At 34.6% G+C, this 14,767-nt stretch overlaps 1 protein-coding gene across 1 annotated transcript in view; it reads right to left on the bottom strand.

The window, feature by feature from the left end:
* Zpld1 (zona pellucida like domain containing 1) overlaps positions 1-14,767 on the bottom strand; it is a 39,494-nt gene that overhangs the window by 3,940 nt on the left and 20,787 nt on the right. Inside the window, exons 4-8 of the mRNA XM_059277762.1 lie at positions 14,182-14,254; positions 9,848-9,945; positions 8,065-8,145; positions 3,547-3,718; positions 2,279-2,387 (exon numbers count right to left, since the gene is read on the bottom strand). Of these exons, the coding sequence (XP_059133745.1) occupies positions 2,279-2,387; positions 3,547-3,718; positions 8,065-8,145; positions 9,848-9,945; positions 14,182-14,254 (533 nt within the window). The remainder of the gene's footprint in view (positions 1-2,278; positions 2,388-3,546; positions 3,719-8,064; positions 8,146-9,847; positions 9,946-14,181; positions 14,255-14,767) is intronic.

The raw sequence follows: 14,767 nt of genomic DNA, 5'->3' as shown, positions 1-14,767 counted from the left end.
TCAACAGTGTGTCAAAGATCTGAAAATGATCTTTCCAGCGTTGGTCAGTGGGAAAAGCTAAGTTCTCATGTGTAAGATTAGGGACATGCTTGAAGTGGAAATAGATCATAAACCAGAAAGGAGGAACTCTGAGCATGGTAGCAGAGGTACTCTGCTAGGTCTCTCATGCTTTAAGGATAGATACTTTGGTAGCTAGAGAGATAGCACATCAGTTAAATGTGTTTGCTACTCTTCCACAGTATCCAAGTTATGTTCCCAGGACTCACAGCACATGTGTTATACAAACAGAGAGAGTCTCACTCACACTCATAAAAATGTTTTTAAAAGAAGAGATATTTTAAACATCTAGACAAGGGGTTGGTGAAACCTAGAAACTTGGATAGTTAGCTTTAATAGAGTTTTGAGGGTCTTAAAGGTTTTTTGACTTTTAAAAATTATCTTACACTAACAAAATATTCCAAATTTATGATGTTTAAATTTTCTTGGGCTGGGTGAGAAGGAAGCAGGGTCACTAACTAAAGCATCTATTCAAGATGGACACAGATGTCTCTTTCAAAGTTCTTTACTAATGGGAAAGCGACTCTACATATACTCCATAAATATAAAAATAGTTTTGTTTTGCCTACCCTGAAGCATTTCTTATTACTGGAAATAAGAGTTAGATTTCCATCCAATGTAATTCCATCAGCAATTTCTTATAGACTTGGGTATTTCACAAAACCCCAAACAATCATTTTCAAACCATTCAGACAAATCCTCAGAGAGTAGAGACAAAGTTTGAAATTTCACATTTAATAATTTTCTGCATTATTTAAAGGTCCCATTAGCTTCCTTTTCAATAATGGTATGCTTATATAAACACAAGGAAGTGAATAATTAACTCAATTTCGTGCATTTTTTTAGGCTGAAAGTACTTTTTTACTTAATTATTTATGTATTTCAGGCAAACTTCTTTTTTTACTATTAGGTGACATTGGCAGAAAGGTAAAGACAATTTAATTGAAAGATAATAACAGCCTTACAGCTAAAACAAAATTGAGAAAACATTATTAGCATATAAACCAAACCAAAATTGTTCTCTTTACTTTTTTTTAGAACATTTTGCAGTGACATCATAAAGAATCTTGAAACCTACCTTTAAAACCTCTATGTTTTAAACATGAAGAATCTTATCTTAGAGAAACGCAGTTATTAACAGTCACGTGGCTTTTTAGAATAAAAGCTAGACCTAGAGTCAAGTGTGGTGAGCTTCAGTTTTAGTGTTGTTTTACTGCGTGCCTCTTTTATCCGGTCAATTCTGGAAGCTTCTAGCTTCATACATAATTAAATCCACATCCATCCCTTTGTTGAATCTGTGCAGTTTTGTGCATAAACGTGTGTGGAAAAAAATATTTGTGTCCATGAGAATAGATGTGTATTGACCCTGTGTCCGTCTTCTCATACAAGTGTGAGAATGTGAATGTGCTCACTCGGGAAAGAAGAAAGCAATGAAGCAGGTGATATTCAAACTGGGCAACTCAACCATGTTTACTAGGATAGTTTACAAGGACATAGAGAGTGCACAGAACAAAGCCGTGTTTCTTGGACAGCAGGTTAGAGAAATATTTCCAGAGAGTGTGACTTTAGAAAGAAAAGTGTTGCTTTTTTTCTTTAAAGATCCTATCTTTTTATATATAACTGTCTACATGTGCAAGTGCACACATGTATGCACAAGTGAGTGCTAGTGCCAGTGGAGGCCAGAGGCATCCTGTAACTGGATCTGCAGTTACAGGAGATTGTGAACCTTTATGGGAGCTGGGAATCAAACTTGGGTATTCTGCAAGAGCAGCAAGTGCTCCTAACTGCTGAGCCATCTCTTCGGCACCAAGGAAACTATCTTGTAGGATCTTACTTCTGTGTGGCTGCCAGGCTTCCGACAGTGCCTCCTGCTGGTCAATTTCAATAAAAAAAAATTAGATAACAAGGGAAATAGTGGATATAGTCCATACAAGGGAAGCCACAATGGGAAGAAATTAAGCAGGAAATGTAAATTGGAGGCATAGCACAAAATATTTGCACTGGAGGGGAGCGGGGCGTGTAAAACACAAGAAATGTGGGGAAGACCCATTACCTCTGGCGTAGACACTGAGTAAATGGGAAACTGCTGTGATGTTAAAATTGTTCAGCAGTCTCCCTGCTAACTACTGCTCTTTAGAAACCTGGAGTTCTCCTCGGAGACCAAGTAGCTGACCATTTTGGATTCCTCTCCTGCTACACACAAATGGAGGGGCGTTCTTACCGCTCCGAGTGATGATAGGACCCGCAGACAGCACTGCGTTTCCGGAAGAGCTCTGAGGAACCCAAGTTGTCCTGCCCTCTGCGTCTCTCCTTTTCCTGTGGCCGCAAATCTGAGGTGTTAATGAAAACAAATGAAATTCCACACGCCAGCACAAAATTGTTTCTCTATGGCCATTTGGAAAGCAGATTCTTTTGGAAGACACACCACATGTTTAATTTTATTCATTTCCTTCTGTGCATTTATTTAATTACTTTGCATATAACGACTACAGTGTTTCTTCTTCTGGCTTGGACCACATTTCTTATTTCCTCCCTGTTGTAATTGCGCACCGGCTCATTAGTTTACATAGCTCAACAGCTCTCCTGAAAACGAGCTGTGTTTATCAAACTTTGCTACGTTTATTTCTCTCAAGCCTTTAATAAATTCTTCCCTAAAATGTTGGTCAGCACAGACCGAAGGTAATGTGGACCCTGCATTTACCTCCATCTGATGCAGCGAGTTAAGACCAAAGAAATCAATGAGTTGAAGAAATAACTTCATATTTATACATAGATTGGGTATAAATATAAACATATTAAAGTTAATTTAAATTTGAAAAACTGCTTACATTTGTTCTCAGGTTAATATTAATGTAGTTCTAGGGGGGCTGTCTGAATAAAAGTTCTGAATTTTTTAAAATTTACTACTCACTACATCTATATTTTGATGGTGGTTTCATGTTATTGGATCCAGATCTTTCGGGAACTTTAACTTTTAATTGAAAGGATTCCTGAAACGTGTGGCGCTAATACACCTTCTAGAACGGACCTAACTCTCCTCTGTTTCCCTCGCTCTTCTGCTCCTCCCACCCTGGTACGTGATGGATTCTCTCTCACACTTGATCTTTGCCCTGCTGGGGTTCGTCCATCCTCAGAATCACAAGCCAGACCATCTTCTCTGTCTATCCCTCTAATTTGTCTTCTCCTTTCTCAAATGACACTCTCTCCCTCTTACTACATCCCAGGTACTCATCTGCCTTTGCTACTCCTGTTTTAGGCTTGTTTTTCAACCATTCTTTCCTGATCCTAAAATATAAGCCAAGTGAATTCAAATCCATGATAACTACATCAACTCCGTCCTCATCTTGGCATAAAGTAAACATTTGATAAATCCTTACTGGACGAACAATCAAGTCATAGTTCACCCTGGCCTATGGCTTTCCTGAGATCTGGTAGTCGTTCAGCTTAGAGTAATTCAGAGAGATAAAATACAGTTGCTTATAAACATACTGGCATGAGGAGGGGACAGTCATCAGCTCTGCAGAGCTTCGTGAGGCAGTGCAGGAAGACAGTGGACATTTTCTGATTCTTGTGTTTCACAAAGCGGAACACTTCAAATGAAAACCGGCCCCGCTGGCTTCTGCCATTTTCAATGACGGTGGTCTGAGGATCTTTGTCGCAGCTGTATTTTAAGGAATGTGAAAACAGGACATCATTGCAAAGTACCAATCTAGGACTTGTAGATTAATTGGTGTGGTACAAAGGACATCCTCATTGTATTATAAGCCAAAAGGAGCTGGCGGTGATGTAAACCACGGAGAGAATGTAAATAAGTAAATCAAGTAGTTATAACAAATGTAACTAGAGCATAAAATGTGAGCAGAGCCGTTGCTGATCACAGGATAACGTGTAGTTTTATGAGCACCATACTATCCCAGAATTCAAAAGTCCAAATAATAAAAAATAAACAACACAAAATCACACTCCTATCACCACACCACACCTACATATAAACTTTATAGGAAAGACTATTGGATTTATTTTGTATTCTCCCAGGGTATATGAAAATAAGTATATATTCATATAAGAATATATTGTTACTATTAAATTAGTAGTTCATTCTACAGATCTTTCTACATAAGTATTTAAAGAGCACCCTCATTATTTTTAAACAACTGTATAATGTTCCAGTGTACACATATGCTAGAATTTATTTAGTCAATTCCTTATTTAGATAAAATTTATTTCTTTGACCATTCATTGTAATGAAAAAACTAATAAATACCCTAGAAGTACATTTTAAATGTGTATAAATATTACACATATCTCTAAGATAATTTAATATATATTACCACATTGTCTTCTATAAATGTTTCATTTTGGAGATATATACATATATGATATATAATACACATATATATTAGTGATTTGTTCTCGGCTTGATTTGTAGTAATGAGGGAATATGTCCACCTAATTTTAATGTACACTGTTCTTACTATGAATGAGTTTATCTATCTTTTCCTATACGTTGTGAATTATCTACTTTCTTTGCCAAAATGCAACTGTGGCTTGGGCTTCATCCTTCTCATTCATTAAAGATTTTCATGTATTAAGGAAAATGACTCCTGATTTGATACACATTTGCAAGTTGTATTTTGTTGTTTGGCTTTATTCCAAGGTATTAAAAGTGTTTTATATATTTTGTTCTGCTACTGCTAAAGCTGAATTTTATGCATTTAAATTAATAATCTATTTGGGGTTTTACTATGCTGTAGAGAGTGAAGTATAGAACTGATCCTTTATTGTTCAGGCCTTTTCTTTTCATTTTTAATTCCTGTTCATCCCCTCACACTTGGGGCATTGTCCACTACGAGACACTGAATTCTCCTGTTCTGAGATCCACTTCTGAACTTACCACTTAATACTAGCTGTTTGTTTCTAACACAATACTGCATCCTTTGCTGGTTCTAGAGCTTTTGCTGTGGGGTCTAGTGGACCATGCTCTCTGGTTTCTATTCTCACTCCCTACCTGACATTTTGCATTTTTTATGTATCAGAAAGCTATTTTTTCTTTATTACATTAGCCTGTGACTATTTTTTCTTCCAAATAATTTTTTCTTTAATATATTTTAAATTGTTAATGTACTTTATTTTTAAACTCAATTATTAATTCTGAGTTTTAGAATGTCCAAATGACAAGACATTCTATTTTATGATATTATTATTATAATCACTGTCTTAATACACAGACTATTTGTGTGTTGTGTGTGTGAGAGTATGTATGTGTATAAGTGTGTATGAGTATGTGTGTGCACATGTGTGAGAAAGAGTGTGTGTGCATACACACTCACATGTCTCTGTGTGTGCTTATGGATGTACACGCCCATAGAGTCCAGGGGTTGAGCTCTGTTGCCCTCCTCAGTTATGCTCCACCTTATTCTTTGAGACATATTTTCATTCTCTGATATCAATTAAGTTTCCTGAGGGATAAAATCTCCAACTTCTATTGGATTTTTGACTATATCTTTCTCAATTTCTTCTAGTTTCCACTTTAGGAAACCTTAAATTTTACCTAGCATATCTTTTCAATAACAATAAGTCAATATGATTTTTTTTCAGTTTAGTAAAGTACCCTTAAATTGTATTTTTAAATAATGTTCTATTATTTTGAATCCTTTAGGAGGAATTTTATTATAATTTATATATTTTGTATATTATAATATGCACACAAATGCACATATGCACACATAAGTATATATTTTTTATTCCCTTTACCTACCTTTTTGTCTGTCATTTCTACATTAATCTCCTCTTTTTGTATTTATAGTTGTTTCTTTTTATTTACATTTTTTTTGTCTTTCACACTTTATGCTCTATTACCATGTAGATCTACTCCTGTGAATATATTCCAGTCACATCTTCCTTTTCCATCTTAAATTTGTCCAATTCCCTTCTGATATCCTCAAAGCCCTACATTCTGTTTTTCTATTTTCATTTTCCCAAGTTCCTACAATTCAATCGTTCTTGAAGTTCCCTTTTGATAATTTTAAAATCATTGTTGAGATGTTCAGTTACAAATGTTTTCTGTTCTATATTTTTTTCTGATGAACTCATATTTAAAACTCTTTTTCTGACATTTTCAATTTTTTTTCTTCTTTTAGTGCATTGAGACACTGGAAAGACATGCCCGACCTTGACTGTGGTTTCTATCTGACGTATTTGGATTTAGCTGAATTCTCTCCTTGCAGAGACACCTGAAGCAAAGCAGAATGGTAGTAACCTTCTTCACGGTGGCTGAAGCTCAGGGGCTCCATGCTTCAGTTTTATAATGATAGAAGCATTTAGCCACATTGCAGTTCTATAGCTGAATTCTCTCTGCCGGTCTGAGCTTGAAGAAATGCAGAGAATTAATTGACCACCCTGTACTACAAAGGTAGGGGGTCACAGTCACAGGGGAGTCTTTGCCTTTCTAATGGGTTCCTTTCCTTCCACTTAATGAGATCTACTACTGTGGAGTCTCCAGGATCTCTCTCCAATGTCATTTCTGATGCTCCCCATCCCTGGCAGCGGAGGTCCAACATCTCCAATTCAGAAAAGACTCCTTCTGGCCACATTCCTTAGAGTTGCTTCTATAATTTGCCAGCATCAGCATCCATATTTTACCCTTTAAAATTTCCACTAAGAAACCTGAGATGATTTAGAAGTTGTCATCATATTTATTCCATGTCTTGTAATTCCATATAGAAATGTTGGAAAACAAATATCAAATCAAAATTACACATAATCCTTCCACTTATAGATGCCCACAGTGAGCGTTTTGGCTTATAGTGTTTTCTTTTAGATAAATGAGTCTCAATTTTTCTTAATACACTTAAATTTTTAATTTTTAGGAATGAAAATATCAAGAAGATGAAAGGGCAAAAAGATATAATAAAATTGCTTATTTTTTCCATTTAATAAGTCACCACATGATAGCAACACCAGTGTGAACGTCCTGGCTTATTGGTCCTCTGCCATTCACTTGGTCATTATTTTTATTGCTGTATATGCAGTTTAGTCCCATGCTTTACTATTTCAATCAAACTGATAGACTAGAATATCATAAATACTGCAACATACACTTCTCAATTTGGAAAAATGGAATCAAACAATGTGAACTCTTTCAAGCCTTTTAAAACACACTGACATCTTTTTTCTCCAAAACTTTGCTGGGATTAACATTTCCAGAACTCTAATATATTAAAACTGGTAGTTTGGCCATACCCTCAGGACACCACCTTAACCTTGATTAACCAATAAAGCATTCTTTAGTTTCCCATTATGTTACTCCCATCATGTGTCAATAACTGCAGTGGTCTGAGCCAACTGCATTTTACAAGCATGACTAGAAGACATTGCTTAACTCTCAGGTCTATTCTATTGTCAGATAAAAATGCTGAAAGGGAGCTGGAATGATTGAATGCTCTTATGATCAATGTCCCCTTTCCCTGGACATAGATTGCATTCACTCTATCACTGTCTAGTGGGGAACAAAGTTGAAGTTATTGGCTCTGGTATAAAAGGAGTAGCAGGCTATATTGTACTTTCATATTAAATACTGATAAATGAACAAAAGTGCTTTGGGTTCTAAATTATCCAACCATTACTTTAATTTCACTGTCTTTTTGACATATGATAAGATGGCATAGCTGCCAACAAACAATACCATCTGGTTTCCCCTCTTTTATTGAGAATGATAACCTTACTGTGCTATTCCTAAGACAATGAAGTATCTCCTATCTCCTAAACATGAATAAAACATTGTTAGTGAATGTAATTTAGTTGCGATTCTCATTCTATGACAGCCTTATCAGCATTTTGTGTTGCAAACTGTCCTTAACTTTTGTACTGAAGACTACAAGTTCAAATTGCAAAAATTTAAATTCAGAAGGTATAGCAGTGCTGTATAATTTGTTTGTCTGACCAACATACTCCATTTAATCATCTATAACAGAGTCTTTAGTTTCAGAACAAAACTTAGACACTTACCTAAGGAAGAGATCATACCGAGTATCATCATTTGGGTTCCCAGATGGGGTTGTGTAGCAATAATCCATTAATACATTCCATCTGCAAAGAGAAAAAAACGTGATCTGGTGTCCGAGTCCTCCCTGGAGCACTGGTAATTAATGCAAAGAAAGTATTAGCCAAATTCTTACCACATGAATCGTATTTTATTACTTGCTATTTGTAGAAGTTTCTTGTTCACTAAGAATTTCTCTAAAATCTACATATTTAAAATTCTGCAACAGTTGTCAAGTAGGATGGAGACTAATGTCACAAATAACAAAAGATAAGGCAGGAAAATGATTAAAGCTGGAAGGAAAAAAACTAATGCACAGATAAATTTCCATTTATCGAAGTTACTCTAACACCATAAAAATATAGTAATAATAAACACAGAAAATGAGTTTGGTGTATAAATTGACTCAGTAGGGGTAGAAGTGGAATTTCCTGATGACACTTTATTAGAAGAAAGTGATGAGGCGGGTACATAACTTTATTCCACAGGGTCATATTGAAGTAAGGTTTACGAATTTCATCATTCCAGATCCGTGCATTACAAAAAATTAAAACAACACACTACCATCAGTAGTAAATGTCAATAATATGAGAAGAAATTCCTGCAGTTGGTAAAATGATTTTAAACAGTTGCATGTTGCATAATCCATTGTTTAGAGACAGGGGGAATGTGAAGAGGCACCCCATTTCTAGGGTATACCAATCTAAGGTATATTCTAGGAAATCCCAAATTTAAAACATAGTATATACCCCCCAAATAAACCATCATGCATTACATAGCATTAACAGGGCTCAATTAGCTCTTTGGCATTTGAGTTTTCTTAAAAGATCCTTTTCTTTGCTCTTTTTTTGTTTTGTTCTTATTTTAAACAGTGGATAGTTTGGGGGGCCACTGGAAGTGGGATCAGAATTTATCCCTAGTGCAAGAGCTGCCTTTTTGGAGCCCATTCCCTATGATGGAATACCTTGCTAAGCCTTGATACAGCAGGGAGGGGCCTGGCCCTGCCTCAACTTGATATGCCAAACTTTGTTGGCTTCCCATGGGAGGCCTTACCCTGTCTAAGAATGGATGGGGAAGAGGGGAGAGAGGATAAGCAGCAGGAGGAGAGGGAGAGGGAACTGTGGTTGGTATGTAAAATGGAAAAAAAAACTTTTAAATTAAAAAAAAACTGTGTCATAATATGATTCCTTTTGGTTCAGAGGGATTTTTCTTGAGTTTTGTTATTTTTCTTTTCTAGAAAATTTGAGTGAATTTATTAGACAGAATTTTCTAGACAGTTGGCTTGTCTGTCTGTCTGTCTGTCTGACTGTATGTTTGTTTGTTTATTTCAGACTTCTCTCTGGAAACCCATATTATTTTAGCGTTGACTCTTACAACAGTCATTGTGTGATTTTAAACATGCACACCCAGGGGCAATGCACAAATCCCAAGTGTATCAAATGGCATTAGGTTTGTCACCTTTCTGATGAAGAACTATAGAACATTCTGGCGTCCCAGAAGATCTCCACCTGGCCTCTTTCAGTCACTGCTTTCCATTGTTTATGGGAAGTCTTGTTATTTTTCAATTAATGACATAAAATGAGTAGCGCTCCCTTAGACCTCATAGTTTGTTGTTTACTTTTACTAGCTTGACTTAATGGTGTGGCGATGACCGTCATATTTCAAGTAATACTTCAGAATGAATAAGCTAACATTATGACTGAGGAAAGATAGGTACTTTAGCTAATCAAGATATGAGTGCACAATTACCTTCCATCCAGATTAGTAGCTTGCACAGCTGCAAATACTTTGGTTTTCAAAGGTAGTCCTATACTTGGGATAATTAATTGCTCTCTGTAGGTTGAATCCTAATGATGAAATAATAAACAATCCACGTTATTATCTTTCTATCAATAGAACATTTACTATTTGAAACTGTTAAAGAAACAAAGAGCAATCAAATCAACATATATCTACATAACTGATTCCAAAGAGATTTACTTTACCTTCATCTTGGCAGAACTTCTCCTAACCCACATGAATACAACAAGTTTATTTCGGGGCATAAATCATCTTTGTTTCCATGATTTCATCACATATGGTTGTTAATGTTCAGTACAATAAATTATACTCAATAGTTAGTGGTTACTATTAATTTGTTTAGTATCCAATTACCAATATTGAGTTGATTTAAAATATGATTTCATTTATTTATATTAGTCACTAATTTCAGTTTTCTTTAATTAAATGTACTTCAATTGAAGCATTTCACTGTTGGAGTGTCAGGTGCTCGTTTTTTGTAATCTTTCACTTATCTATAATCCTTTCTGTGACCATCTAAAATTACCAAAATTTATATTAAAGTCAGAGAGAGAGAGAGAGAGAGAGAGAGAGAGCGAAAGAGAGAGAGAGAGAGAAGTACAGTCTCTGAGTTGTGAAAATGTCTGCTGTAGAAGTCTTGTCCAAATTTCTTTGTCCTTATTTTAGAGCAACTCTGAATAAGGTATTCCTATCATCCCCCACGTAGTAGTAGGTTAAAGCAGATTAAATCAGATATTAAAAAGTTGCATCTCTAACTTGATAATAAAGAGAAATAAAGAAATATATAAAATGCCAAAAGAAAAATTCCTTGAAATCTAAGTAATCATATCATTTTACTTTCAAAAACTTGTTTTCCAGAGTTAGTATTTCTAAAGAAATTGCTGTTTTATGGTAAAATCATTTTTAACGTTCACTTTGAAATTTTAGTCACCAAAGAATATGGAGAATATTGTGTTTATCTGGCTGGACAAAAGCAGCGTATTTAGAATTTATAGCATTAAAACAAAAAGATGTGGATGTTTGACATCTGAAAGAATTGCATCCACGCAGGCACATTCCATTCCTGAAACAGCCAGTTATACGAGAAACTGCATGTTACATCTGGGGAAACATTAGCCCTGGTATTTCTTATTACTGTCTACATTTCTGTGGCAAGTAGCAATGGCTTCTACAGCCATGGCAGAGAGCTCGTATTTCTTTTTATGTTTCTGGATTCCTTTTCCTATGACTTCAAGTAAATTTCAATTCATTACCTATCTTGTTCCTGCATCTTATGTTTGCATTAATATTGTCCCAAAGAATGCTGACTTCCTTCACAAGAAATAAGCTCATAAAACATTTGTAAACGATATACAGCCCCTTTGTGGTTGGGTCATGAGTCATCAAATTTTTTCATCACTGTTTGCATGGCCCTATTTATTCAGCCACTCAGCAAACACTAATAGTTGAATACAATTCAAACACAAAAGGCATCCTTGCTTTCTATTTCCACAACGGAGAAAACAGTTGCTTTTGTATTACACAAAGAGAAGGCTACAATTCTAGGTAAAATAACTTTCATACATAGAAAATTCATCATCAATAAAAGTTATTTTTTATAAATGTAACATTCCCAAGCACATAGACTGTGTCCTATTATACATAAACACAAAAGAAGGAAGAGGGTTCTGTCCAGACAGTGTGCAGCTGTTTCTGTCCTAACAACAAATGAGAGAAAAGAGTTCAGCAGTAGGCATGTAAAACAACTTGAAAGGATGCCTAGGGACTTACAAAAAAAAACTTCTCTAGGGGAAAATAGAATTTCTAATGGCTGTAAAATGACATTAAAATTTAAATGCTACAATACAATTACAATTGGGTGACTAAATATTAATATCCCAAATAAATAATAAATGTGGCTTGGAATCAATTAATGAAAGTATTCCAACATTTTCTTTTCTAAAGGGAATTCATAATTTTTAATGTCTTGCTCTATACCAAAATAATATGTTAGACCAGTTTGCGGCAATGATATTTACATAAGACAGCAATGAATGAAGCATGTCCTTATATGAGCCATAGAACATACAATAGGAAGGGTGAAATAAATGTAAATGGTCACCTTAGCTAACAGTAATGTCTCCACACTAGCTCATTATTTTTAACAAATAAACCCTACTAGTAGAAGACACAATAATAGAGGAAAATATTTACAGGGGTAGGAGGGTGTGTTGGAACGTTCTCTCATTTTTTTTTAATCAAATTGTCTATAAACATAAATTTGCTCCAAAAATAGTAAATCTGTTAATTTAAAATAATTTAAAATCTAGCATAGGGAGAGTTCAGTGGTTAAAGGTCTTGCTGCACAGGATAGGGATCATTCCCTCCAAAGACACATAAATGTCAGCAAAGCATTGTAGCCCACTTGAAATTCCAGCATTCAAGAAGCTCAGACAGGGTAATCCTTGACTATTCAAGGAATACTTAGACTAGCCCCATTGACAAGCTCTGGGTTCAGTTGAGAGATCCCGACTCAATAAAGTGGGAAAAGATAAGAAGACTACTGGCAATAACCTTCTGCACATACACATATCCACACACACAGAAGAATACATATACACCAACACACTCCACACACAGACACACATAAAAGAATGAAAAAATTATTGAAAATTATTGAATTTTAAAATGTAATTCATAAGAAATTTCTAAAGTTCAATTTTTATCTTAATTATTAATATTTTTATTGAAAACTGATTAAAATTCAAATTTTAGCACTCTTTCACTTATAATATGAAAAATGATTGCCTTCTATTAAAGAAATGAAATATAAAGATTATTATTAAGTTATAGGCTTTTATTGGGCACCAAGAAAAACTGTAGGAATATGCTTGGGTAACAGGACTGTCACACTATTTTTAGTGGTAAAGGTAAGTTAACATGAAGATTGTCCTCATATGTACCATCATATGTAGTCTGATTTTCTGCTTTTACAGTGGAAAAAAAGTAGTTTAATTTCACAGGAAATAAAGATACTATTGAGTGGCATATGGATGTATTTTTCACTATATTAATAACGGAAATTCTCATCTCTGCTTCATTCAGTAACCTTGAGTATTGTTGACTCCAACATGATCCACCTCAACTCTGTCTCAGAAAGTTTACACACAGAACTCAACAGAGAGAAATCTTGTCATTTGAAGCTATTTTTATAAATATTGCACACAAAAAATAACAAATATTTAGCCAGCCTCTGAACAAAACATTAGTACATAGTTGCTAAATATACAGAACCAAGTAGATCGGTAGAGTCTCTTTGCAGAAGAAAGTTTACAAATGACAGGAAGGCAATCTTCAGTTCAACACATTTTAATGTGTTGTTTAGAACTCTGTGGTGTCAAACTACAAACTTATAAACATGATTTTTAAATGCCTTTGGAAAATGTCCTACTACAATATTTATAGCTCATTATATTCAAAGGATAAAGCACTGACTTTTAAATCAGTTGCATGAATTATAACTCAGGGCCATGATGACATGAATAATAATGCAAAAATCAGATTCATAATTTACAAAAATGTTGGTTGATAGATTGAAAAATTGATATTTAAATCAGGCATTTAAAATGTATGAATAAAAATTTTAATCAACATGAAAATATCATTTGGGGGATTAATGTTATAGTTATAAATAGAAATCCATGTATTTTTCACGTGTTGCTGCCACTCTTGATATTTACATGATAAAAGTTTAGACAATGCTATGTCATCAATCCAAATTATTTCAGATGTGACAGAACTGTCATCAGCCAAAACCCATGTTCAAAATATTAACACATTCATCACCAATGATGCCTCCAAGAGAAGTATCATTTGAACTGTGTGTATCATCTCACAAAACCTTTATTCCCCCAAATCTTAACTATGAAGATACACACACACACAAACACACACACACACACACACACACACACACACACACACACACACACGTGCATACACATATACACAGAGAGAGAGAAAGAGATGCAAATAAATGTAGATGGGTTCTTGGAGTAACTATTACAGAATCACATTTATGGTATGAAATTTCTATCATTTATCAATTTTAGAAAATTTAACGGAGCTTATAGTGCAACTTTATAACTAAGATACATGAAAATGAAAGTAAATATGGATAAATGTTACCAAACTACATCAGGGTTAATGTGACTTTCAGTGGGTTTTTATAGAAAAGCTATTCATATAAATGATTCCTCACAACAGTGAAAGGGAAAAATAACGTCTTTCACCCATCAACTTACGTTATAAAGGAGCAAGTTCAAAGTGCTGACAAATGTTCCATTGTTCTCTCTCACAGAAATAGCAGCTGAGGACCTAAAACCAATTCGAAAGAGGAAATGTACTAATGAGATTTTAAATTAAAAGTTTTATTTATACTCAGATGTTAGATTTTAGAGAATAAACTCTTGAGTTAGCTTGATACACTTTTAACTAGGCCTTCAATAGATATAGTATTTAAATCATCAAAATGGCAAGCTATCAAAAAGTAAGGGAGCTCAAATAAAGACAAACTGTCATTTATGATATTTCTATTGATAAAGTCATCTATTTATTTGGCATTACATATGTAAGATATTTGGGGCTGGAAAAATTTCATTTCCTAAGAACTTAAATTTGAGGCAAGTAGATTGTCATCAATTTCACAAGACATTCTATGAAGTCAGGGATTTGTTCAACTTTTCTCATGCTAGAACAAACAGTATATAGTAAATAACAGGGGTTTAATAAGCATTGATTGAATAAATTAACACATTCCTTAGATATGCCAGGTGAAGATAGAATGAGGGATGCATCCCCCCATGGCTTTATCCTTTAGCCATGGCTTTT

The sequence above is a fragment of the Peromyscus eremicus genome, chromosome 12, assembly GCF_949786415.1.
Source record: "Peromyscus eremicus chromosome 12, PerEre_H2_v1, whole genome shotgun sequence".
NCBI classification, from domain to species: domain Eukaryota; kingdom Metazoa; phylum Chordata; class Mammalia; order Rodentia; family Cricetidae; genus Peromyscus; species Peromyscus eremicus.
The sequence above is the reverse complement of the archived record's forward strand: the minus strand, read 5'-3'. Positions and strand labels throughout refer to the sequence as shown.